The 25,670-nt window shown below is 50.7% G+C and overlaps 1 protein-coding gene across 1 annotated transcript; it reads left to right on the top strand.

Annotated features, from left to right (window-relative positions):
• Positions 1–1,281: 1,281 nt before the first annotated feature.
• FOXA1 (forkhead box A1) lies at positions 1,282–6,355 on the top strand. The gene is made up of 2 exons (XM_059474332.1): positions 1,282–1,436; positions 3,853–6,355. Exons 1-2 carry the CDS (start codon positions 1,365–1,367, stop codon positions 5,113–5,115), a joined length of 1,335 nt encoding a protein of 444 aa, XP_059330315.1. The 5' UTR covers positions 1,282–1,364; the 3' UTR covers positions 5,116–6,355.
• Positions 6,356–25,670: the final 19,315 nt, after the last annotated feature.

Below are 25,670 nucleotides of genomic sequence, written 5' to 3'. Positions count from 1 at the left end.
TCCTTCCATAATAATAAAAAGCTTTTTCCAATGTCAGTTTGTTTTATCGGTGTTTTTTACCTTTTACCAGCCTGTGTAGAATCCTCCTACCCTGTTCGTTGTGAGAAATCAGGTCAATAAGCAAGAAGTTGGAAATTAGATACTCACTACCTATTATTGCTGCTCCTGGGCTTCTGGCATCAGAGAAAGCTTCCAAATGAGCCTTCTGGGCTGAAGGCTTTCCACAGTAAAGATATAAAATGGTTCAAGTGACTCACCTGATGTTTGCCAAGTGGAGGTTAATATCAGTGGATCCGCATTCAGGCCTCTGTCCGTATTTATTGGGAGCCCATAGTATTATGTCTCAACACGGTGACTCGCATGGTTTCTGAACATAAGGCACCCGAAAAAGCAATATCATTATCACCATCAACATAGGACGGCACCCCGTTTGAAGGGCTATTTTAGCCCTGAGGAAGGGGGGGTTGTGGTGGGAGGAGGGTTGGGAGGGCTTTGGGGAGCGCGGAGCCGAGCCTCCTGCTCGCAGCCCGGAGCGCCCAACCCGATCCCCTGCCCCGAAGGCGGTGGGAACGTGGGGCACTGCGGCAGGGCCTGGAGGGACCCTTCACAGCGGGAACCAGCTGTGGAGTGACAGGCGGGAGAGGGGGGAACCTGCGGACTTTAGGACTCGGGACTTTGAAGCACGTCCAGGCCATCAAGTTAAAGGAGCATCTACCGGCCTTTAGTAAATATTGCCTCTAATCTCAGGGGTTTAAGGCTGGATGGCCTTTTGCGTTCTCTTCAAATAGAAGGGGCTGCCCTTCCTTCATCTGCCTCATTTTATTTCCCCCTATCCCTCCTAGCATTTGTCCTGTCCACCTGAAAGGGTGGTCGTGCCCGTCCCCCGTCCCATCCCGTCCCGGCCCCCGCCCCCCTCTGTCCCCCTCTCCCACCTCTGTCTCTCCTTCTTTCCCCACAAGCTTAAACCAATTACGCAGCTTTGCAAATAAAGTGCCGCCCGGGGGGAGTTGCAGGCGAGGGGGACTGCCTTGTTTGCAGGTGCATCTCCGGCTTTGTAGGTGCGAACGCCTTTGTGCGGCGGACAAATGGGGAGAGGAGGAGGAGGAGGTGGGTACTTCTGCGACGTAAGATCCACATCAGCTCAACTCCACTCACATCCCAGCCGCACTTCCTCACTTTCTCAACTGTCTCGCCCCACACCGCTCCCTGCCTCCTTTTTGGCTGGTTATAGAGCAGAATTCAGCACCCCCCGCCCCTCCTGAGAGCTGGCTTCCTGCTAGGTCGGGCTTTCGGGCTCTTTTCCTGCTGCCCGTCGCTCGCTTGCAAGAAGGCTGGATGGTTACACCGGGCAGGTTGGCTCCATAATGTTAGGGACTGTGAAAATGGAAGGGCATGAAACCAGCGACTGGAACAGCTACTACGCCGACACTCAGGAGGTGAGTAAATCCCAGGGTCTGGCTTCGCTGCTGCCCCTGTGCAAGGGAGGGGACGACCTGGGGGTGGCTAGGGGTCTGGAGGGGGCAGCAATCGGAGGAATCGGTTTGCAGTCCAGATCCTGCCAACGCAAGCGTACCTCCCCCTCCCTCCGGCGCCGAAACTGGCTTGGCTTCCCCAAGGAAAACATAGCTTCCAGGAGCCCTGGAGGCGTTTGGGGAAGACTCGGGGCGGCTGCGAGCCCGCCAGGAGGGCCGGGGGGCCGGGGGAAGCCCTTGATCTCATCTAAGAGGCGTAATCTTCTCTCGCGGCGGGCACAAAAGCACCCCGTAAACTCTTGGCTCGGGGCAGAGCACTGGCCGCGCCGCCGGCACCCGCCGCCTTCCCGGCAGATGGCAGGGGCGGAGGGAGACGGACGCCAGCGCGTCCTGGTCTGGGGCAGCGCCTTCCCCGAGCTTCTCGGCGGGACCCCCGGCCTCTCTACTCGCCAGCAGCGGGCCCTCACCTGTTAAGGCCGGGGAAAAGGAAAGCAGGGGGAAGACCAGCCGTTTGTCCGTACTTTGCGGACGGGCTGCCCAAGGCGTGCGCTGCTGCCGCGGGCCGACTGGCGGCGCTGCCGAGAGCCGGGCCGGGAGGGGGCCCGCACCGGGCCCGCCGCCCCCCGCCCGGACCGGTCCGGACCGCGGCGGGCGCTCCCGCTCCCCGCGCCCGTTTGACAGCGCCGTCCATAAGGTGGAGGAGAACCGGCCCAAGCGCCCGCGGCTGCGGCGGAGGAGAGGGCCGCGGCAGAGCCCGGAGCCTAACCTCGGGGCCCCTCGGCCCTGTGGGGCCTGGGCTCCGCGCTGTGCCGCTGAGGCTCTGCAACGGAGGTCCCGGAGAAGCCAGCGCCCGGCAGCACGGGCAGCCGCGCCGCGGATTCCCGCCCTGGAAGGAGCCGTTTTGAGGAAGTGCGGCAGCGAGGCAGCACCTGGGTGTGCGCAGCCGGGCATTGCATCAGCACACCCGGACACACGGCTCCGCAGTCCCCACGCCTCGTCCCGCACCCGAGGCTGGCACACGCGCCCAAGGGCCACGCGGACACAGGCAGATACGTGTCACCCGGCTGGCATCTCCTTTAATAAAGGAAAGTCGGCTAAGGGCAAACAAGGGTCATCCTAATTATGTGCAGTTTCCAGACTCATTTTTCCTCGCTTATAAGCACTGTCCACAAACATAAAGTTAAGGGAACTTCGCTTTTACTATTTTTTTAAACTTCAATCTTTCCTCACCTCTTGCCATTTAATGTGAATAACTGCAAGAATGCAACGTGGGAAACCCAGCCGCGCTCTACCATGTCAAATAATTAACGTGATCCTCTAAATCAAAAGTGCGTTTATAAGTTCGTGAAAATTGTGGGGATCAGAAATGAGTTTTAAATATTTAACCGTTGCTTAAACCTCCTTTTCTTAGCCATATTAGCAGTAGTTCGAGTAAACTGGAGACATCTTTCTCTCTCCTGTTAAATCAGATGCCATAGTGGAAAGCACAAATTCAAGCTCTCCGGCTGTGCCTTTTTTAAGAGTTGTATTATGTGCTAGGGTACTTCAATTTTTTCCACGTTGTGCAATTGTAAAAAATCTCAGAGAGGAGGAGTTCAAGCTTTTCATACTTTGAGATAGTTTTGGTGTTTGATTGGTTGGTTGATTGATTTTTTTTAAAACTTTAATTTAAAGACTTTTGATAGAAAATGTAGACGGGGGAAGCTTTCTACAGATAAAACAGGCCAACAAGACCTGTTTGGTTTGGGTGGCGGTTTTTAAAATTATTTTGCAACAAGATAGTATTACATCTTGTATGTTTCTTAGAAAAGAAATTTAAATTATTGCGGGAAGGGAGACATGCGTGAGATTTTTCTCAGAAAATACAAGCAGTCTTTCTCCTTAGCGCAAACAGTGTATGCCCACCAATTTCAGTACTCTGATGAGTTTAAGTACTTAACTAGCGAGACAGGACACATAAAAACAAAAAGCGGGAACGCGCCGGAGAGAACACGTCGTGCCGGGGCAGTCCGAGCCCGCAGCCCGGCTCCGCGAGGGCTTGGAGCGGCTCGGGGAAGGCGGTCGGTCCGTGCGCCCCGCTGGTCCCGGCGCAGCCCGCGCAAGCTGCGACACGCCGGTAACCGGCAGCACGTCCGGAGAGAGCACCTCCGCTCCGTGTTTGCTTATAAATGTATAGAGATATGAAACAGGCTTTTCATGGAAGCAGCTGCCTTTCCGTGCGGCTTCGGGGAAGCTTTTTCCCTGGTGTCGGGGAAGCGGCCGGCGTCCCGCAGCAGGACGTTCGCACGGCTGGCTGGGCCAGGCGGGCGGATCCGGCCCCTACGGGGTCCTGCCACACCTCTCTCCTCTCTAACTCCGTCTCTTTGTCTCGCTGCCCTAGGCCTATTCCTCGGTGCCCGTGAGCAACATGAACTCGGGGCTGGGCTCCATGAACACCATGAACACCTACATGACCATGAACACCATGACGACAAGCGGCAACATGACCTCCAGCTCCTTCAACATGTCCTACGCCAACACGGGGCTGGGGGCTGGGCTGAGTCCCGGCGCCGTGGCCGGCATGCCGGCAGGCTCGGCGGGGCCCGTGAACGGCATGCCGGCCGGCGTGGCCGCCATGGGCACGGCGCTGAGCCCCGGGGGCATCAACGCCATGTCTGCGCAGCCGGCCCCCATGAACGGGCTGAGCCCCTACGGCGGCATGAACCCCTGCATGAGCCCCATGGCCTACACCCAGTCCAACCTCGGCAGGACGCGGGACGCTAAGTCCTTCAAGCGGACCTACCCCCACGCCAAGCCGCCCTACTCATACATCTCCCTCATCACCATGGCCATCCAGCAGGCACCCAGCAAGATGCTGACGCTGAGCGAGATCTACCAGTGGATCATGGACCTTTTCCCCTACTACCGACAGAATCAGCAGCGCTGGCAGAACAGCATCCGCCACTCGCTCTCTTTCAATGACTGTTTCGTCAAGGTGGCCCGGTCCCCCGACAAGCCCGGCAAGGGCTCCTATTGGACCCTGCACCCCGACTCCGGCAACATGTTTGAGAACGGCTGTTACCTCCGCCGGCAAAAGCGCTTCAAATGCGAGAAGCCGGCGAACAGTAAAGCCACTCAGGAGGGCAGGAAAGATCAGGCCGGGGCCTCTAATTCAAGCTCCAACTCCCCCCTGCACAGAGGCCACAACAAACCTGCGCAGCTGGACACGGCCACCTCTCTCTCCAGCTCCAACCCGTCCACCAGCCCTCAGTCTATGGACCACAGTGGATCAAGCACGGAGCTAAAGACCTCGGCCTCGGCCGCCTCCTCCACCATCAGCTCTGTGCCCACCTTGGCCTCCGTCCCACACCCCCCTCACTCATTAGCCCACGAACCCCAGCTCCACCTCAAGGGTGATCCCCACTACTCCTTCAACCACCCGTTTTCCATCAACAATCTCATGTCCTCCTCGGAGCAGCAGCACAAGCTGGACTTCAAAGCCTACGAGCAGGCTCTGCAATATTCCTCTTACGGGGCCAGCATCCCCGGCGGGCTGCCCCTTGGCAGCGCCTCCATGGCTGGCCGGAGCAGCATCGAGCCCTCGGCCCTAGAGCCCTCCTACTACCAAGGTGTGTATTCCAGACCCGTGCTAAACACCTCCTAGCTGTGCAACCCCCGCCGCCGGGGCCGAGACCCCTCCTCCCCTCCCTGGCTTCTCTCCCCGCTTTCCCTGAGACAGACCAAGGTGTTTCCGCACGCTGCGTGGAAAGGACTGTTACTTTTTAATTGTCTCGCAACGCGTTGTGTGTTGTTATGATCCACCACGACCTCCTGCAAAGCCGGCCGCGTCCCGCTTGTACATACTCCCTCCGGCCCCTGCCGCCCAGCCCCTCTCCCCGGAGACCGCCCCAGCCTATGCAGGGTGTTATTAAAAAGAAGAAAAAAATGTTGAGCGTGTAAACTACTTGTTTGTGCTTTCCGCCCCCTCGTCTCCCTCCCTTATGTGTTCTATAATCTCATGTAAGTTTACAGGTATGTGGCAATACTTTAACAATACGGAGATGAAGAAGCGAGTAGGCATTTAAGACTTTTTTTTTAATTAAAAAGGCTTTGAAGGACAATACTGCTGTGAAGTAGCAAAACACTAAGAGAATCACTAAGCAACAAGAGAACTATTTACTTTCTCGGATCATCCTTTTGATACTTGCAAAATAAACCTTCGGCTACTACAACCCACACAGAACCCAGATGCTGCGGGCCGGATCCTGCACTCCCGAGGGGACCAACTGGAGCTTTGGAGTGCAGGATGCGACCCTTATCTTTTTCCAAGTGTTACCTGTTTTGGGATGTAATATAAAGTTACAAAAGGTCACAGCCAGTTGGATTTTTTTTTTCCCTTCCCATCTGTTACTGAAGATTCTAGTTCATCAGGAACTCTCATCAACATGTGGATGACATACTTATTTAATTTAAGTGTATCCATTGTGTACCTGTTAGAACTGTGTATCTATAACCAGGTTATTTCCCCCCTTCCCTAGGAAACATTGACTACTACAGTGATGCAAGGAAAAGAGGACAGCTCTGTCTCTCCCCGCTTTTCAAACTTGTCTAATAAATTTTTTTGTGGCCATTTAATTATCGCCATCGTTAGCTTATTTCATCCAGTGTTATTGCACTTTCCACAGTTTTACACGGTGTTAGCATAGCCAGACGGGTTTTATTATTATTCCTGTTCGCTGTTTCAATGTTCTTAATTTATTGCATGGTTTATATTGTTTTCTTTCTTTACAGCTGGAAATTGCTTTAAATGACCGTAAAAAATAATTACACGTGAATTTAAGAAATTTTGTTAATTTTATAAATGTGATTGTAATTGAAAAAAATATTTTGATTTAAAACGATAACTGAGGATTTAATGCGTGAAGTATGTTTTTGATCATTTGCAGTTAAGGACTTTAAATAAATCAAATGTTATCAATTAAATACTTCTGCTATTTTCTTACATAATTTCTGGGGCGGGTTATGGAGGACGGAGCCGTGTTCAAGAAAATCAAAACGTAGTGCTTAAGCGTGGATGTGGAGAGGAAAGGTTTGTAGGGCCAGGCTTGTGCAGAGGGAAGGCGGGGAACGCTCCCGCAGGGTACGCTTGTGGGGCGCTGCGATGCCACCGGCCTGTGAAGCTGAGTGTGTGGTAATGTCCTTTATTTTATTTTAATTTAATTTTTTCCCTAATTCACCGTTCTGTGATATGTTGAGGGAGGGCAGGAAAAAGCCACCCGAGGCGATGTGAGCTCCTGGGTGTTTTGCGGCCAGGGCTGCCGGGGCGGCGGCAGCCGGGCTCGGCGTTTCTCCGCCGGACGGGACGACGCCCCCGGGGAGCATCCCCAGGGCGGCTCCACGGCCGCTGGAAAGGCCCAGATCCCGCTTTGCAGTTCCGGCTCGGAACCATCCGTCGGAACGACACCAGCAGCCGCGCTGGAGAGCTCTGGTCCCCAGCAATAGACTTTGTCGGGGGAGGGGAGTTTAAGTGTGAACGGATTTCGCTGTGCAGAGCCCTGTTCGTGCACGGCCGCCAGATAAAAGAACTGTGTAATTCTCGTCATTATCACATAATTGCCCCCTGACGGGTTAGGGACAGCGGCGACAAACTAAATTAAGGTTCGTCTTAGAAAAGAAAAGCCAAGCCAGCGTCCCAGAAATCTCACTACATTCCTCCAGCACTAGTACCCAGCTAAAAACGGGAGGGAAAAAAGAATCTTGGGAGAGCCCCTCCGCTTTGCAAGCGTGGCCGGATCCGCGGCGATCCCGCTCGGAGATGCCGCACGGCTCTCGGGGTGACGCGGGGCTGTCTCCGCGCCGTGCCGGGCGGGTGCTCCTGGTCGGGCGGGCGTTCACCGCAGGTCCTCCCCCGGCTGCCGAGAGCGAGTCCTGCGGCCGGCGGGGAGCTGGGTCTGTCCCGGTCGCCGTGTGCGGCCGGTTACCCCACGGCCCGACTGTGCGGCACCTTCGCTTCTGAATGTCCCGAAACGGCAAACACCAACAGACCCCCCGCAGCCAGGGGCAGCTCGGGGCTGCTCGGCGCCGGGTCTGGGCAGGCGGATCCTATTTAAAGCCCGCTTCTTCTGCCAAGAGGAGCTTCGTGAGAATCGAGACAGGACGAAGCCAATTTTCAGCAGGACTTCACTTGTCTCCCACAGACTAGTCTATAGAGAATATGCCATTGCAGAGTGGAGACATTGATTTAATGCCTTGGGCTTATACACGGAAAATATCAATCGACTGACAGCGATAAGGCAGCAAGTTTCTCATATCAGCTGAGGAGCACAGACCGTGTGTAATGGAAATATTTGGGGCGTGGGTAATAAAAGGGTTTAAGCGGACCGACGCGGCTCCAAACCTCTCAGAGATAAGGAGCGGAGCCTGTCACGGATGCAGTGTGTGCCCTTTCGCCACTCGCCATCAAGATTGTATTCCTCCCCTTTCTTCTCGTAGGCAAATGGTGTCTGCGGTGGGGAACGAGCCACTGACAAGACAGGGATGTAGCTCATGTTAAAAACGCGGGTCCCCGGCGCAAAGCTCTCACATTCTGTGATCAGTTTTAAGACTTGGAAATCAACAGCAGGGAGAAGAGTTCCGTTTTACGTTCCGCTCCTAGCTGCCCTGCTGCTGCTGCTTTAATCCTGTGCTCAGGGAACCCCCAGCCAGAGGGCAAATATAAGCTAAAAATGGGATCCACGAGAAGAGGGTGCATCCCCCCGCCCCGCAATGTGTAGAGAGGAGCTTGCGAGCGTCTCCTTCCAGCCGGACCGGTCGCTCTGTGCTAGAAGGGAAGGACCGGGCGGTGCGGTGCGGGGCTTTTGCTCCTGTCAGAGATGGTGTCTTAGCCCCGCGTCCGGGACAGAGGCAAAGCGGGACCCCGCCAGGCTTCAGGTTCCAGGCTCCGACGAACACCTCAATTTATAGGGGAACTTCGTCTTTTCCTGTTCGGCAAATTACCTCCGACCGGCCACGTGCGGGGGAGCGAAAACGGCTCATTTAGCGTCATTAAATACAAGCGGGGAGTAAATCGGGGCGGCGGGGGATCTCTGTAAAGATTTACGCGGAGTTTGGGCGGTGAGGAGGCCCCGGCCCGGGACGAGGGGGAGATGCTGGGTGCGCCGGCCGGGCAGGGGCTGTCGAGGCGACGCGGCGGGGACCCTGCAGCCGGGAGCGAGGGGACGTGGAAGGGTCCCCTGGCCAGCGGAGCCTCCTCTGCGCGGGGTCCCACAGCCCCGAGCCCCCCGGCAAGAGGGCACGATGCCCCTGAGCCCCCCACCCGTGGCACCTCCTCGGAGCACCTGCGAGCAGCACCTGCCCTTCGCAGAAGGGAAGAGTCGGTGGAATAAAAGCAACTTCATCCGCTCAATTCAAGTGGGAGAAATAAAACAAGTAACTGCTGGGTTGTTTCCTGGGTGTGAATGGACAACACTGACATCTATATCGGCAAGCAATCGGAGGATATACATTATTTGGAAGGAATAATTCCAAATGTTCGGGACTACTGAAAGACAAAAAGACAGAAAAAAATTGCCGGACAGTTTTTCATTTGAATCCTATTAGTGTCAATAAACCATAAGTAAATCGTGAGAGGACGGTGCGAGAAAACACTTCAGCCATTGGCAAAGCTTCAAAAATTGTTTTGAAATGGGTTGAGTAGGTATTGAAATTGGTCCGTCAGCATAAACACGAAATAAATTAATTCCCTTGCTATAACGCCAACTAGTCTTTAGAAGAGCAATTGTCTCCGTTTTTTACAGAAATGTGATAGATAAAACACCCGATTGCGATAACAATGCACTTTGTATGGCTTCTTTCCTGTTTTGATGAAACGGATTCTGAGCATATATCTGCGAGCATATGTGTTTAATCACTCTGAAAATAACATTTTAAAATCAGAAACTTAATAAATAAATAGATTCAGTGTGCGTTTTCTTGATAAATTTAATTCACGAAGAAGCAAATTATCCTCATATAAACATGGGGTATAAAATTCTCTCGAGAGGAATATAGATGCATATATTGTATATATTAACATACATATAATTAATATGTATTTGTTTCCAGAGGAGGCAAGTGGAAATATACATAACACACAATGACCAGGCAAAAATCACACCACAATAGCACACAGAGTGTGACCGGAGTAAAGAATGCAAGTCCCTGCAAAACTCCCACGCTGCAATGTTGTTTGGGAAATATAGGAGAACGGTTAATAGGTAAAATCAAGATGCAATTCGTTTGATTATTTACATGTCAAGGGTCGTGCAGCGAAATGGCTCTTTTTTCCCTTCTTCTTCTTAATGCAAAGCCACCCTTCTGAGCTCCTGGCAAAAGCAGGCAGACTAATAATATTTTTTAAATAATTTGTACATTTTCTACAATTTGTAGTTTCGAAAGGTCTGTTTCAGCGGGAAAAAATAATTAGGGGAAGAGAAGAGTGGAAAACGGGAGGCGATAAGAAGAAAACCTGCCTTTGTTCCCTCTGGTTATTTTCTAATAATTATTCTGACCATTGTGACAAAGTAGCAGTTAAGGATAGATTAGTGTAAATAGCGTCGCATTTCACTTGCAAACCTTGCAACTTTCTGGCCCAAGCCTTGCCATGGTGTTTGTTTCTCCCCTTCACCTCAAACAGAAACTCATTGAGATTTCAGATCTTTGAACTTTGGACAGATCAAACTGCCAGCCCTCACCTTTGTCTCCAGTCATTAGGATTTAAGGCATATGTAGCCTCATGGCAGAATCCATTTGTCTCTACAAGGGAAAAAAGTCCTCACTTCCCCCTCACCCTAAAACTCCTGCATTTAGTTGAATTCATAGAAAGGATCATTTTCTGGAATGGCGCCTCTGCTGCGGTAGCATTGCTCGAATGTGCTTTGCTCAGGCGAGTTACTTGAGGGGAAGTTCGTAGTTGTTTTGCTATTATTATTGTACAATCTGTAACCTGATTTTTCACATGAAAAATCCCTACACCTGCTCGTTATTCCAAGGGTGAACTACCAGCAGACAGGGTATTACTATTACTATTATTATTATTATTATTATTATTATTATTATTCCAGCCAGCAGGCGGAACACGCTCTGAACCGGAGCGTTGCTGCGTTCCCCTCTGCCCGGCGCTCGCCCAGGCTGTGCCCTGCAGCAGGGGCAGCTCTGCAGCGGCGCGGAGGCGGCGGGAGCGGGCGGGACGGGGCCCCGGCGCGGATGGCACTGACCTCCCTGCCCGTCCGGGTCTTCCCCCGGTCTCGGCAGCCCAAGCCTTGCCCAGCGGACGGCGTTGCCCTCTTTTGGTTCAGCCTAGCTCAGGGTTTGGGACCCTCGCCTGCGTTCACTGAGCCGCCCGAGGGACTAGAGGGGGTCGGGGGTCTCCAGGTGGGTATGTTTCTGGGGACGGCATTTTTGCCTCCGAAATCGGGCCCGTTCACACGCCACTCGGCAGTGAAAGAGTGTCGAGCCCGCTGCTGTCCGGTAGAGAAGCCACCTCCATGATCTGGAGCGGGGGCATCCCCTTGGCGGTCGGGTCGCCCCTCGGCCAGGAGCGGTCAGGGGGAGGTGCCCGGTGCCCCCGGGGCTGGCACCTGCTCCGGTGAAAGGAGGGCTCCGGGAGCTGCCGCTGAGAGAGGGACCCGTGCCATTGCGCTCCCCGCCAGGCTATCTATCAGAGCACGGGGGAGCAGGCGTGCTCCCGGGGACTCTCACTTCACGCCGAGCCTGCCCGGGCACCGAGGCGCAGGGCAGCCTGCCCCGGGACTGGGATCTGGCCCTCTCCAGCAGCCACGTCTATAGCAAACACCGCCTTTGTGCCCGATACCTCTAAGTGCCCCCTAATCATCTACGTTTGCCATCTACTGCGCAATAGCTGAAATATATTTTCCCCTTTATTCCTTCTATTTCCCGAGCCTGCCCGGCGGGTTGCTAACACACATTTCCTCCGCTTATGACCGACAGAGAATGTAAACATGTTGGTAACTAGGAGGTGGGCCTCATTCTGCAAACCGGGATCTCTCCATAGTGACTCTCAGTAATGACCTCCTTAGCATAATAAAGCCCGGGGGGCGGGGAATCTTTGAACTGCGGGGCAGGAGATTGGAATAAGAGCATGTCTGAACTTATTCAAATGTATGCAACAAGTTTTCTAGTTCTAAGGTTATCGGATGTGAACAACAGACTTTTTACCTCTTGTTTTTCCTTGCCTGGTTGCTTTATCTAAGGAAATACTTTACCGACTTCAGGTATGTCATTAACTTATATGAAATAGAAAGGAAATAACAAGTGACAAAACCAAGTCCCGAATCCACATTTAGTCCGGAAAAACCTCAAACCGCTCTCCCCCTCAAACCCCCAGCAAACTAATAATACAGATTCTTGTTTAGAGAGGGGGATGCCCTCTAAGCGCATGGCAGCAGACCTAACATCACGGCCACCAGGAGCCCTGGCAGAACGAAACGGCGAGCAGAGGTGACCCAGCGCATGTCACAGAGGACCCCCTTTTCTCCCTCAGCAGAGCCCGTGGTCGGTGCATACCGCTTGCCCGTCTCTGCCCGTGGACACGAGCAAGCCGGGAGCCAGGGAGAATACCTTCGGGTCTCCCTTAAAAACACTCCCATCGCGGCACCGGTGTCCAGAGGACGGGAAAAAAAAGGAGCTGTTGGACGGTGCCGAGCAGAGCTCTCCCCACCCCACCCCCCGGGCAATTGTTCCCTTGAGCCCCTATTAATGCGGGACATATGTTATCCACAGGCAGTAGGCAGCGGGAAGACTTCGCCATCTAACTTGTTGCTCAACTTACGAGGCGGTTCTCATCTTCTCATCAAAAGCCGCCGGTCTTTCTTCTGCCGTATGGACAAAAATGTGAACAACAATGCCCGCCTCCCTTCACTTCAAAAGCTGCCAGCGCAGAGGCTACCCAGAGAATTTTCTCTCTGCCTTTCATTCCCGGTTTGAAAAAAGGCACTACAGGGCCAAGGCGCTCCTAATACTCTTTGATGGGGATTGAATTCATTATCTCCAATAACACAATTGTGCTTGGCCAACGAAAAGAGCAAAGTAATACTCATCTAGAATTAGATAGCAGGGCTCAGAAGAAAGGGAGCGGGAGGGTGGTGAGGGGGTGCATTTCAAAGGAAAGGGGGGGGAGAGGAGTGTAATGAGAAAACACCTATATCACAAATCGGCTTGAAAGGAGGGGGTCCCCCGAAGTTTAAATTGCAGAAGTGTATTAAGTGGCGGATTGTACGGCTCCAGGCATGTTGGTGGTCTGACTGCGCATTCCTCCTCCGCCGACCAAGCCGGCAGCAGTGGGCTTGGAGGTTCTTGACATTTCCCTCCAGGGGCGGCCCCGGGCCCGGAGGGTTCGGCCGCTCCTCTCTCTCCCAGCCCCGTGCCAGCCGGGCCGCGGGCGGGGGGCGCGGGCTCGGAGTTTGCCCGGGCGCAGGGCGGTGCCCGCCGCCCCTCGCCGCTCGCACTGACTGCGGGCACGCAGCGGCCGTGGGAGCTCCGCGGGCACAGAGCAGCCAAGCACGCAAACAGGGCTCTGCTCCGGCGCTCCCCGCCTCCTCCAGGGACCGCAGGGATACGCAGGAGCCTGTCCCGGGGGGCGGGGTGGGGTGTCTCAGCACCATCACACCCCGACACCGTCCGGGGCAACGGGAATGCAACAAACCGAGGGCCGCTTTTTGCGAGGGCGGCGGGTGCAGCCCGGGCAACCGCTGGCCCAGCGGTGGAGGGAAAGGGATGGAGGAATGAATGAATGACGGAGCGGATGAATGAATGAATGAACGAATGAAGCGAATGAATGAATAACGCGTACACAAATAAATAAATAAATAATAGAGCACAAAAATCAACCGATTGGAAAACCGCTGTGTTAATATGAGAGATTAAAATATTTGCCTGTTTGGCTTCCAGCGTAAATGTTTTCTATCGGGTGTTATCCAAACAGGCTAATTTTCAAGGCCAAGCAAAATACAGCAATGAGAGGCTAAAGTCATTGCAAGTACGGCGGGCGGTGATGGGGCCCGGGGCGGGTGCATCCCACGCGTGTCAGCGGGCGCAAGGAGCGGCGGCCAGATGAGCTGGAGGTGCAAACCCCCGCGTCTGACGCGTTTCTGCGCGCCGACAGACACGCATCCATCCCACCACCGAACCCGCTTGTGTTCCCGAACTTCCCAGCGCCAACTGCAGGAGCCCCATAAGAGCTCATGCAAGTGCAGAAGCGGGAGCCGCCAGAACCCCCAGAGACGCTTTTCCGAGGCAATGCCCTCTAGGCGTTGGCAGCCACACGGAAAGGGCCCAGCAAATCGCATCGGTCACCCAGAAACTTCCTGCCTTCTCTGCAGCCTCAGAGGGACGCCACACTTCCCAAAAGTCAAATTGCGCCCTGGGGAACACGAGTTCTTCCAGTCCACCCGAAACGGGGAGCTTGGAACCTTAAGCTGGCCAGACGAGTGCTTCTCTCTGGCAATAGGAAATCTCATCATCTTCGTTAGCAGGTTTGCCCCAGAAGGGACACACTGGCCAAACGAGGGGACAGGAGGAGAGAGATGACCTCCTCCAGCCCCCGTGGGGGTTTCATCATGTGCAATAATGCTGACCCTGTCACCTTTCCTCTTACAAGACAAAGCTGACCTTCACAGGACTGATTTCAGTGGATCCACACTCATCCTTTTAAACACTCCCTGGGCAGGGGGTAGATTTTTTCTTTTTTCTTTTCCTAATGAGTGTGACCGAGATTACACGGGCCTCAGCAAAGTCCGAGGTTCAAGGATTTAGAATATTTCCCACTTTGTAAAGTATCACAGAGGTGGGTGGTTGGGTTTTTTTTTTTTTTTTTTTTTTTTTTTTTTTTTTTTTTTTTTTTTTTTTATTTGAGGGGAAGGGGCTCCTTATTTGTTTAAAAATTTTAAAGAGATTTAGATAAGGCATTTGCTTCCAGGGAAAGCAGTATTAAAATTCTTGTGCTTTCTGCAAAAGTAGAAGCAGACTTCACATTGTTTCTGCTGGGGTCTGTTTAGACCAAGCATACACGTTAACTGGCTAACTGAGCATTTTACAGTTTGTAATTTACCTCCCCACGCATAATGACTTCTCCAAAGTGTACATTAAATGACCGTATAGTTCATGTCCAAGAATTACTCTTTACAAGACTGCTTACCTTAACGATCAATGTGCCATTTATACTTTTACACAATAGACTTTAATTGTTACAAGGCTGTCCTTTGGTCCATGTGAAATAATTTGTTTTGTGCCATAGCACAAACAGGGGATTAGGAGTTCAGGTAAGGAATAAGCAGCAGCAACAACTTAATTCCTAGGCAACAAAGATCCTGCTTTCACGCCAGATTTCTTTCTAGTAAAAAGGAGAACACTGCACCACCTCCAGCTCTCTGGACCACTCAGCCATTAGTTAGCCTGTATTTCTTTCTGGTTAAATCTCTCCCGGGTTTCGTGCCCTTCATCCCTTCCAGAGCAAAAAGTTGTGTGAAATGCTATGCAGTGCTAAGTAAAAATAAACACTAGAGATTTACCAAATTAAACAGAATCCCATTTTTTTAAAAATCATGATTTAACAGCGAGAGGTCAAAGGCAGCTCTGCAGATCTAATTTTTAGTATTCTGTTTTTCCAGTGAGATTGGTACAAAAGCTTCTGTATTTTAAACCATCACTTCCATTTTGGAATCACAGCTGATTTTTCCCCTCCTGCAATTACCAGCATATCCCAAATTCAGGTAAAAACTGTAAAAACCTGACAGGTTTAGGACAAAGACCCTCTTTATTTCCCAGTGTCTGGGCACTGGCAGAGCATTGTGGTGGCCCAATCCTCACCCCTCACCTCTGCCAAGCAGTGGATGGCTCGGGGACACACACACCTGAGTTTCCTTGGGTGTTTGAGCAGAATGAACAACCTGTGTATGCATGGCAGGCAAAGCCACTCAGAACATTCCATTTTTGAAAATGAACCCAACAACAAATGGATCCTGAGCTTCAACGTTTTTGTGACAGCTTTAGCCTGTTACAAAACTGGCCCAGGCATTACCAGTGATGGATGAAATGGGGCTGGGGGCCTGGGGGTGTGTGTGCCCTGTGGGGTCCCACCATCCCCTTGGGTGTGGGACACAATGGGGAGAGACATGGGCAGTCTCAGCCTGGCTCCTTCCAATGTCCTGCTCTGCTCAGATGTCCATGCTCATCCCCTCACCTTTCCAGGCTGTTGGTGCCCTTTGACAACAGCAAAAGTGGGAATGACCTGCTCAGACAATGATCTCCTCAAAAATTAAATGAGGGACATACAAATTGATGCAGTAAACACATTTTGTGTGTCCATAAAAGTGCAAGCCACTAGGTCAAACCCACTCAAGATCCGGAATGGATAGGTGAGACAACCAAGAGGTACATAGCAATACTCTGCTGAATGATTGAAATGTCCAAATGCTTCTTCTTTCCTCGACACTGTCCTTAGAACAAAGTCATCCAAGATCACCCTCTCAATACCAATAATTGAGGTGTTTAAGGTTGCTGAAGGATGGCTGGGAGGCCACTGGGATGCAGATGGTTTCTTCTCATCCATTTTCAGCAGCCGGTGGGTTGGGTGGGTTTCCTTCTGTTGCTTCCAGGAATCAGGGGGAGACCAACCTTCTGATGAGTTTCTTCCCCACTGGGAGAGTCTCACACACCAGCACACACACACAAACAAGCACAAACACACACCCAGAGAACTGGGCTCAGAGCTTCCCCAGGGGAGGGCTGCACTGAGAGGCCACCTGCTTAATGCAGGCTCCTGGAGAGACAAGTGCCTGGGCCTCTGCCATGCTCAAGCCAAACCAAGGCTGGAAATACCTTAGTGCCAGATGCAAGGGGTCGCCAGAACTACTTCCAGCCTTAGGTCATCAGCTCTGTATCAGGGTCTGTTGTTTCACTCTGTTACAGAGAAGGTTACAACCTATGGGTTACTGGAATGTAATAAGTAAATAAGACCTAATTAAATAATAGCTGTTCTAAGTGCCTTAAGGAGATACAGAGCTCTTTAAAGGATGGAACTTTCACATATTCTCAGATAATAAGGTTATCTGCACAGTAGTTCTCAGGTTTTTGGCAGATGCATATTCAACTGAGAAGCTGGAACCTTTCAGCCTACTGTGCTGGCTTAAAGGTTTGCCAACTCCTTTAAGTTTCTGGTAAGAAGAAATACTTTAATATAAATTAATATGTTTTCTAAGTCATAAATATGTTCTCATTGTATATATTGCCTTCATACTAGAAATGCTGGAATAGAATAAAAGCAATGGTATATATTAATCACATAAGATATGCATGGAGAGGAGTAATACCTTTTTAAATTTGTGATTTCAGAAGGAGAGAGGTCACTGTACTTAACCAGGTGAATCGTTTGTGACTGGGAAATCCAAGAACAAATAATCAAAATACATGTATTTTGGCTTGAATAATTCATAGCAGCCAGATCCTCCAGACTGCAACAAATACACAGCACACGTTGATGAGGTAAAGTATGACAGTGCTGTTCCCATGTCAGTAACATTAGTAAGGAAAAAAAAATTAAGAAGAGGGAAAACCACAAAGAAAATATTAAAAAAAAAGAGGAAAAAAATTTCTCAATTTTCGCCTCAAAGTATCAATAACGCCTTTCAATATTGAGCTGCAAACCACAGCTAAACCCCTATGAAAATAGTCAATACACAGACACACGAGGACACAGAGCTCTTTAATTTCCTGAAGACTGAGGCTAGAGCTCTCCTCAGATGCAAGGACCTGCGCTCTATAGGCTTTGTGGTTTGGCACAGGTTCAGCCTGAGCCAGAATGAGGGAGCGGGACACTTAGAAAATTAAAGATCGACGTAGAGAAAAAAAAAAAGAAAGTTTTTCCAATATAACACCGCTTTAATTACAAATTTATTGCTCGGCTTACAAAACACGGGGGCGCCTCGAAACGCTCAGAGGAGGAATTAGCGCCGGGGCGGACCAGACGTTTGTCACGGCGGCGGGCCCCGGGCCGCTCTGCCCTCCCTGCCCCGCGCGCCCCGCCGGTGTCGGAGCGGCGGCCGCGGCCCCTCTCGGGCGGGGCGGGGCGGGCCGGGCCGGGCCGGGGCGGGGCGGCTCCCGGGCGGCGCTGCGGCCTCGCCGCCGGCCCCGGCGCCCCGGGCGGAGCGCGCTGGGCGGGGGGCCCCGCACGCCGCCCAAGGGGGATTTCCCGCTCACGGCCCCGGGTGCGTGGGGCTTCCGACGGCGGCGGGGGATTACCGGCCCCGGGACGGGGGCGCTGCGGCCGGGACTGCGGGCAGGGCGAGCGGCGGGCCGAGGAGCGATCCCCGGCACGGCGGGGCTGCTCCTCTCCAGCCCTCCCGCTGCAGAATGCGGGGGTTCCGCGTCGGTGTCAGCCCGTGGCTGTGTCGGGAGCCACACGCCCCTACAAACAGGGGTTCAGCGCCCCCGCCCCGCCAGATCCGGCTGCTGAGCCGGCTCCGGCCCAGAGCTGCAGGCAGCGCCTGCTCAGGGAATCCCCTCACGGCTGGCAGCGGCTGGAGCGCTGGGGGATTTACTCTTCCTCTTCCTCCTCCTCCTCCTCTTCCCGCTGCCAGCCGAGCCCCGGAGCGAGTTGGAGGCGCCCGCGGCAGCCCTGGGGTGCGGAGCCTCCTCCCCCTGGGCCGCCGGCGCTCCCCCCGCGGGGCTCCCGCAGCCTCACTGCCCCTGGGCCGCTCCCCCCGCGGGGCTCCCGCAGCCTCACTGCCCCTGGGCCGCTCCCCCCGCGGGGCTCCCGCAGCCTCACTGCCCCTGGGCCGCTGGCGCTCCCGGCCACCGCTGAGGCGCCGGGGAAGCAGCTCCCTGGAGGGTGGGTATCCGCTAAAACTGCCTACCTGCCTGCAAGGTTATTTATTTATTTATTAACTGTTCTTCTGATCTGTGGTTTTCTCAAAATAAATGGAGGACTGCCCCCTCCCCCAGTACCCTTTATCTAAGTCGGACTTAAATATATGCCAATGGCCCCTGTTATAATCATGAAATCAAGCCACCTCCATGCCAACGGGTTTGTCGTGTGTGTGAAAATGCCAGTCCCGTCGAGGGTGGATGTGAAATCTGATCTTGCTTCAGTCTCAACTGAAAGAAATGATTCATGCTTGACCGTGTCTCCTTGATATTTCTTATTTCGACTTTTCCTGCTTCCTCTGTCCTGCCTCCTGGTTGACACTCTTTCCAAGGGGTCCTTCAAACACTCGAGGATTGCAATAACAGTGCTATAGTCAAATATTTCCTTGAAGGGTTTTATTACTGGGCTATCTAGAACAAAAACAAAAGGCATTTTTCAAAACATCTCTTTAAAAGAAAAGCAGACATCAGTTGTTAAAATAAAGGAGGTTACATGGCAAGCCACTGGTGCATTTAACAGTATCCTCTCCTTCTGAGCTGCACAGTATTTGGTCTTTATTTCAAGAAGCCATTGTGAATGCCTGATTGCTGCCCTCAGTTTTAAGGAGTTTGCTCCCTAGGTGATGGACACTATTTTGCTAGCAGGGGTAACACTGGACATTGTCCTCAGCCAGATGTCTGCCACATCTGCAGGCAGGTGGAGGAAGGCAGCACTTAGCACAAAGGGTTGTGAGTGTGAGGAATTCAGGCTCAAAGACCCTGAACAACCGGGGAGGTGGCCTGTGCCTGTAGAGAATGACTGAAGCAGGGATGAGAATGATGAGCAATGACGGCTTGGAAGAAAGACTGAGGACATGGAAGGAAGGGATATAAAGCAGACTGTAAGCAGGGGAAAGTAGACCATGTGGTCACAAGTCAGGAGAACTGAGGGTGCCAGGAAAGGCACGATGACTGCAGAGAGCAGATGGCTGATAGGGGTTAGGGGACAACGTGAGTGTGGACCACACCTGGAGCAGCTGTCTGCCTTTTCTAGGAAGTAAAAAATAATAGGAAAGCAATCTGCTGGCTGTTGCCCCCAGTGCAGACAACAGGACACATACAGTGGAAGTCCGCCTCTGAACAGCAAACAAGGAAGCTTGCTTTTTTATGTGTGTGTTTAAGGCTGAATTTGACCTCGAGCTGATGTCATGCAAATCAAGGGCTGTCTGTTTCCCTCTAAAAGGCAAAAGAAGTCCAAGGAATCAGCCTAAAATGAAGAGCTACTTATGTTTGAACATCTCCTGGTTTGGGGAGTCCAGAGAGGCTGAGTCAGGGGCTTCAGAAGTTGCTGTCACCTTTGCCTGGGGTCAGAAATAGCCACTGCTGTTTATTTGCAATTTGCAATACACACTAGGCCATTTATAAACCTGTGGAAGGACAGTCCCTGCTGCTGCGCTGTGCAGTCGAAGGATTTGCAAAATGGGATCACTAGTGTTTCTTGGTATTATAATGTCACAGTGTCTCCAGGTTGGTTTCAAAGCATGTAAGAGCATGTGGAGAGCACTACTGCAAAAGTTACAAAGCTATAGGCAATAGAGACTCAGGTTAGATAAGGGGCTGGCTGGGTGGAGCTGGTGAACAATGCACGAAAGTGCTTTTCTTTCACTGATCTTGGTTCAAATTAAGGTTAAATTCCAAAGGGAATGTATTTTTTTTTCCCCTCTCTCAATCTCTCTCTCTCTCTCTCTCTCCAGGAAGAGGTTTTAAAGGCCATCATTTTCAGTTAAAAAAAAAAAATCACAAAGAAAGATACATGTTAATACAAATGTAGCATTCCACAGAGGGGAGCCAAGAGCTGCGGGTGTCGCACCCACAGCTTTTATTCAGCCAAAGCAAGTTCAGCAGTTTCAGCACCTGGCAGGGGCAGGATTGATCCTGCTGCCAAGAAATGGCTATAGTAAAAGCAAGACCACTCACATGCCACAGAGTCTCTACAGAAAAAATGCTGATATACAGGAGTGGGAAAAGGGATTATGGAAATAATACACAGAATTCAAGTAATTTTTACTGAAACGACACATTTAATTTGTGTGGCTCAGAAATCATTACCTTTACCCTTGTAAAAAAGGTATATTAACATCTAATCTACGCAAGTATGTAACAGAAGGAACTAGAATATGACTTTTTCTATTAAATCGATGAAGCCTGGTGCTGTAACTAAAGGAAAATGCAACAGGGCTTCCAGGTTGCTACCCTTAGACCTGCTTTTGTTGGAGTGGGGGGAGAAAAGTAAAAAGGAAAAAAAAACTGGATCATGTTCTTCACAAAGCAAACTTCACAGATTTATTTTGCAATCTGTCCATCATTACTTTTCTGCTTTAGAGCTGGTGTTGCAGGGTGCTGTAAGAAAGTGCAACAGATTCTGTGTCCTCCCAAAATCTGAAAGCAGAAAGTGGTCTCTCCTGTGATAAGAGCTCCCCAAAATGCAGGGGCAAAGGTGGCACACATTTAATGCTGGCTTTTCTTTGGTATGACAAGAGCTCTTGAAAATCAATGGGGAAATCTGTGGTCTTGATCCTGTGAGATAGTACAAGTTTGCTGTAGGGGAGTTCCTGGCTCTCAAAGGAGTACACAGAACCTCCTCCCACAGCCTGCTCCCCAACCAGAGAGAAGCAGTCATTTCTGCTATGCTCATGGGCATTTGTCCTCCCTGTGGCTGCTCTTGTCTTTAAAGGTAAATGAGACATCAAAAAATGTTATATGCCAGCACAAACTACCATTTCCCCCTCAGCTATATGATCTATGTGCCTCCTACATGGTACACAACACAAATCCACAAAATACAAGCCTTTGTTTTATGAATTTTGTCTCTTTTCCTCTACCAAAATAAAATATTTTGGCCTACCAGTACAATGAGTGCCTAATATTAACCCTCAGTAGCTCCTCATTACCATTAGAAGGCTGGAGCAGGGACTTGAGAATGATTGCTTCACGTGTCTTATGGCTGTGCAGCCCAAGGTAGCTGTGCTGGCTGTATTTTAAGCAGTATGTTAACATTCTTAGCAATACTTTGGTCAGACCCCAGAGCTATTCCATGTCAGCCCACCTAAATAACATTTAAGTGTCGCAGAGCACAAAACATTGCTTAATTGAACAATAGTAGCTTAGAGTCCATCAGTGCCATAGCTGATCATCAAATGCAGCTGATGATCAAATTATTGATGGACTCCAAAGCTAAGTTACCAGCTGGACACTTTTTCAGCCACGAGGGCAGAGACTGCTGTCAGGTAGAACAAAAGTCAAGTGAATTCAGAGTTCAGCCTCACAGATGAGAAGTGTCTGCTAGGGAAGATGGATACTCAGTGCTGGTATTCAGCTCTGCAGATTTTTTGTTCCTATGATATCCTTCCCCACGTCTTTGAGTCCTGTTTTTGACCTCCTCTTTCTTAACCAGCATCAGTGCAGTGTTTCTCACCCCCTTTTCACGAACAGTGCAGTATAACTTTTCCTACTCAGCAACTGTCATCCCTTCCTGCCAGCCCTAACTGCCTCTTGGCATTGCTCCCTCCCTGTCATCCTCATGCCAAGAACAGCCTCACCCCCACTCTGGGAGCACAGCAATATTCCAGCCCATCACATCTGCCCCCCAAATCACTTCTTTCCATTGACATTCCACTAACCTCTACCCAGCCACTATTCTTACCATCCTTTGACATAGCTCAAATTACAGTATAATTAAAATCACCATGGAACACAACTAAACCAACAAGATTAACTACACAATCACTTTGGGATTTTTTTTTTCAGCAGCCTGACAAGACATCTACCTGGCTTCAGCAACTCTGACTTTCAGATGGTTGTGACAAGGATATATTTCTTTCCCTATTGGGCAAGATTTATGGTCTAGCAACAAAAATCCAGGATGTAGGCATCACTATTAATGAAGCAGAGTTCACTGAAACGAACTTCCTAAATCTATTTTACTACCTTTTTTTTTTTTCTTTTTTGTATTACTCTTTTATTACTGTTTTCTGCCTCAGATAGTTTTTTCTCTAGTCTCTTCCACATCCAGAAATTGTTAGAGAGGAATGGAAATAAACACTCCGAAGGGCTGTCTAGGACAAGGAGCACAAGGTCCTGGGGTGATGCTGTGGCTTAGAGAACGAGCCCGCTCCTTGAAGTCAGGAATGCACACAAAAATCAGCTCTATATAGACCACATCTGAATGCAGGAAAAGGCTGTTGTGTGCAAGGAAAGCATCTGCATGTCCAAGAATTAGAAATGCCTTACTGTCTGAGCAATAAGTGGTATCAGAAACTCATCCTGTTCAGTTTATCCAAAAGAAGATTAATGGTAATCTCTTCATGGTCTCCAGATACCAAAATGGGGAAGAATTTGGGGAAGTACATTGCTCTTTGAGTTCTCAGGAAAAGGAAGCATAATGGGAGCCATAGGTCTGAAGCTGAAAGAAGACATGCTAGAAAACAAGTTCAACAGATCATCTGTGCAGTCCTTCAACACAGATCTGTAATTCCCCACACATTTGTAGTTCCACCTGAAGGCCTGGGACTTCAGGTGTTACAAACCAAGGAGTGCTGGAATTGATGTAGTTGTGGTTGTTATCCTGCTTTCCTAGGGCAAGTGCAGCTGGAAAGCAAGAGTAAGTCAAAAATGAGGAGCCTGCCATCTGCTTTTTTGTATGTTGATTCTATAGTGCTTCTCACATTTATGATGTGTAATAGCTTTTCAACCTTTTAAAAGCTTTTTCTTTGGGGTTGAAATATGCTACATGCACATATTATAATCACCATAAGTTGACATGGCAGCTAGCTAGATACCTGTGCTGTATACCAATCATTTAGGTAAAAGAGTAACTGAATAGGAACTAAAGACATAACTTACAGGTTTTGCAAGCGGGGGGTGGGGCAGAAGGAGGGAACAGGACATGCCTGTGACAGGTGGTGGTATATCTCCTACACATCCTGGGTCAAGAGGGTAATATGTGGTTCAGCCTGCCAGACCTCAGCTTGCTTTACCACTAGTGGAAAGCAATAGTCATGGCACCTAGTCAGACACCTGCAGCAGGTGGTTTTGGAAGAGCTCTAAGAGGATAAAATGTCAATAGCACTGAAAAAAACCAGACTTTTAATGAGATAGTAGGTAGCAGGTCACTCAAGAGTTGGCTCTACAGGAAATGAGGCTGTGTGAGGGTAAAGTTCTGGAGAAAGCACCTCGTAACATGCAAGGCTGGTCATTTGCAGACCAGATTTCAATGAATGGAAAATTACAAGGATAATGCCATTACTGGAAAACAGGGTAGATTGTTACAACAGACAGTTGTGGATTTGCTATGTAGGACTATTGAGAAAAGTCTTGTGGGATTTAAAAAAACACCCACTGATGAAGTGCATTTTCTTTAGGCACAAGTAGTTCAGATTTATAAGAGTCTTACTCTAGTGGATGTTAGAGCTTTGGGGAAATAAAACTATCCTCAGCAGACAGGTAAAATGTGGAGCAAGCCTGGCATTTAACTGCTTGAAAAGCAATTGAGCTGAGTTTCTCCATTATGTGATCAAAGAAGAACAAAACCTTCCTGAGCTTGATTCCAGTATGTGCTGTGGTGGTTGTTGCTGTACTCAAAGGTTTGGTGCTGCAGCTGTGCAGATTTGAGCAGTCCCTCTCACTGACCACACATTTCCCTGGGCACTGGCAGCACAGCCCTTAGCCAAGCCTTTGCTTGACACATTGCAGGGTGAGTTTGTGTATCTTTGTCCTTGCTTCTCCTGCACTTCAGGCTCTCAGGAGGGGAGTAAACTGCAGTCCCCAAATACTACAAACAGGTGCAGTTAGTCCCATATGCAGTGCCTTTGGGACAGAAGGTGGGAGCAAGCCCTGTTCTGTGCAAAAGGCCAGGCAGACAGACATCTCTGAAGAGCAAATTCCTGATGCAAACTTTGATCAGGATGCATCTATAGTAATGTTTTCTTTATATTAAGGGTGTATTTTAAAAGCCACTCTCCCATCTGGCTTCACTTTCTGTGCTTTGATTCATGTCCCAGAGCAGTCTCAATGCACTCAGGATCCCACAGAAATGACACAAAACTGAGAGATGTGATTCTACTGCCTGCCACCAGGCAGCCCAACCCAGGGATTTCTGTGGAGCCAGCTCCAAAGGTACAGCAGCTGGCTCTGGGGGCTACATGCCATCTTTTAGCTCTCAGGTCTGCTTCTCCTGCACTGCCTGACCTGGTAATCCAGACTTAGTCTCAGCTCTTCCAGCAGAGGTGCGGCTGCCAGCTGAGCACAGCCCTGGTTCACGCATCTGTGATAGGTTCCTCACTCTAGCAAGCATGTACAGAAACACTGAAAGTAGTGCAACAAGCAGATTCTCTGAATGACTTGGGCTGAGACTTGATTGCCTGTGTAAATCAGAGATGTCATTGGGCACAGTCAGGCCTTGGTTGTTGGCAAGCCTGGGTATGGTATTAAAGACTGGCTTCCAGCTCTCTGTGGAAATGCAGGCCAGTGGTTCCCTGTCTGCTGGGACCACACAGCCAGACAGAATCTCAAGACCCTAAAACGTTTTGCAAAGCACAGTCACCTTTACCTTTCCTCCCTCCCTTTCTGTCCTGACCTCTCTTTCCCTTTGCCCACTTGACTGGCACGTACAGCACCGCCCCTCCTGGCCACAGCCGGGCTGATCAATCCTATCTGGCTGCCTTCCATGGGGACCCGTTCAATTAGGGAAAAACATAGTACAGGAGATGTCTGGGCCCAAGCAGTGAGGTGCTCTAAAGGCCCAAGTGAGGATGTCTGTCTTGGCAGTGCATGTATGTGCACCAGGCAAGGAATCCTGCACCCGTGGGGAAAGGGGAATGTGAGTCTAGCCAGCAGAAGAGACACGCCTGCCTTCATGGTGCTGCTGCTGCTGCTCAGTTACTGCACACAACGCAGCTGTGCCCATGGGATGATATCCCTTGTGGGAACAGTCTGGCCCTAAGACCACACTAACCTTTCTGAGCTCCACTCCCCATGACAGATCCCCTAGAAATCCAATCATTTCACTTGTATCTACAGATGCCCTGAAACTCCACAGGTTCCTCTTTGTCTCCAAGGGAGCCTCCCTTTTGCACAGCTGAACATTGCTGCAATTCACAAAAGCAAAAACCCAAAGTAAATTAGGATGATACAATTCAGTTTTGTTGAGTCTCCAGTATAGTCTGTGGAAGACGTACACAGTTCCAGAGATTTTTCCAGATTTTTGGCACAGCAGCCAAATATTGCTTCCCAAAGCATTCCAGCAGGGACATTATTTGTGTTAAG

Source organism: Ammospiza nelsoni, chromosome 6 (genome assembly GCF_027579445.1).
Source record: "Ammospiza nelsoni isolate bAmmNel1 chromosome 6, bAmmNel1.pri, whole genome shotgun sequence".
NCBI lineage: Eukaryota > Metazoa > Chordata > Aves > Passeriformes > Passerellidae > Ammospiza > Ammospiza nelsoni.
The sequence above is the reverse complement of the archived record's forward strand: the minus strand, read 5'-3'. Positions and strand labels throughout refer to the sequence as shown.

Excerpts from the sequence above, each read along its gene's own strand:
- FOXA1 (XM_059474332.1), top strand. The coding sequence starts at position 1,365 with ATGTTAGGGACTGTGAAAATGGAAGGGCATGAAACCAGCGACTGGAAC. Across the intron at positions 1,437-3,852 it reads ACTACGCCGACACTCAGGAG|GCCTATTCCTCGGTGCCCGT; the intron begins GTGAGTAAATCC and ends TCGCTGCCCTAG.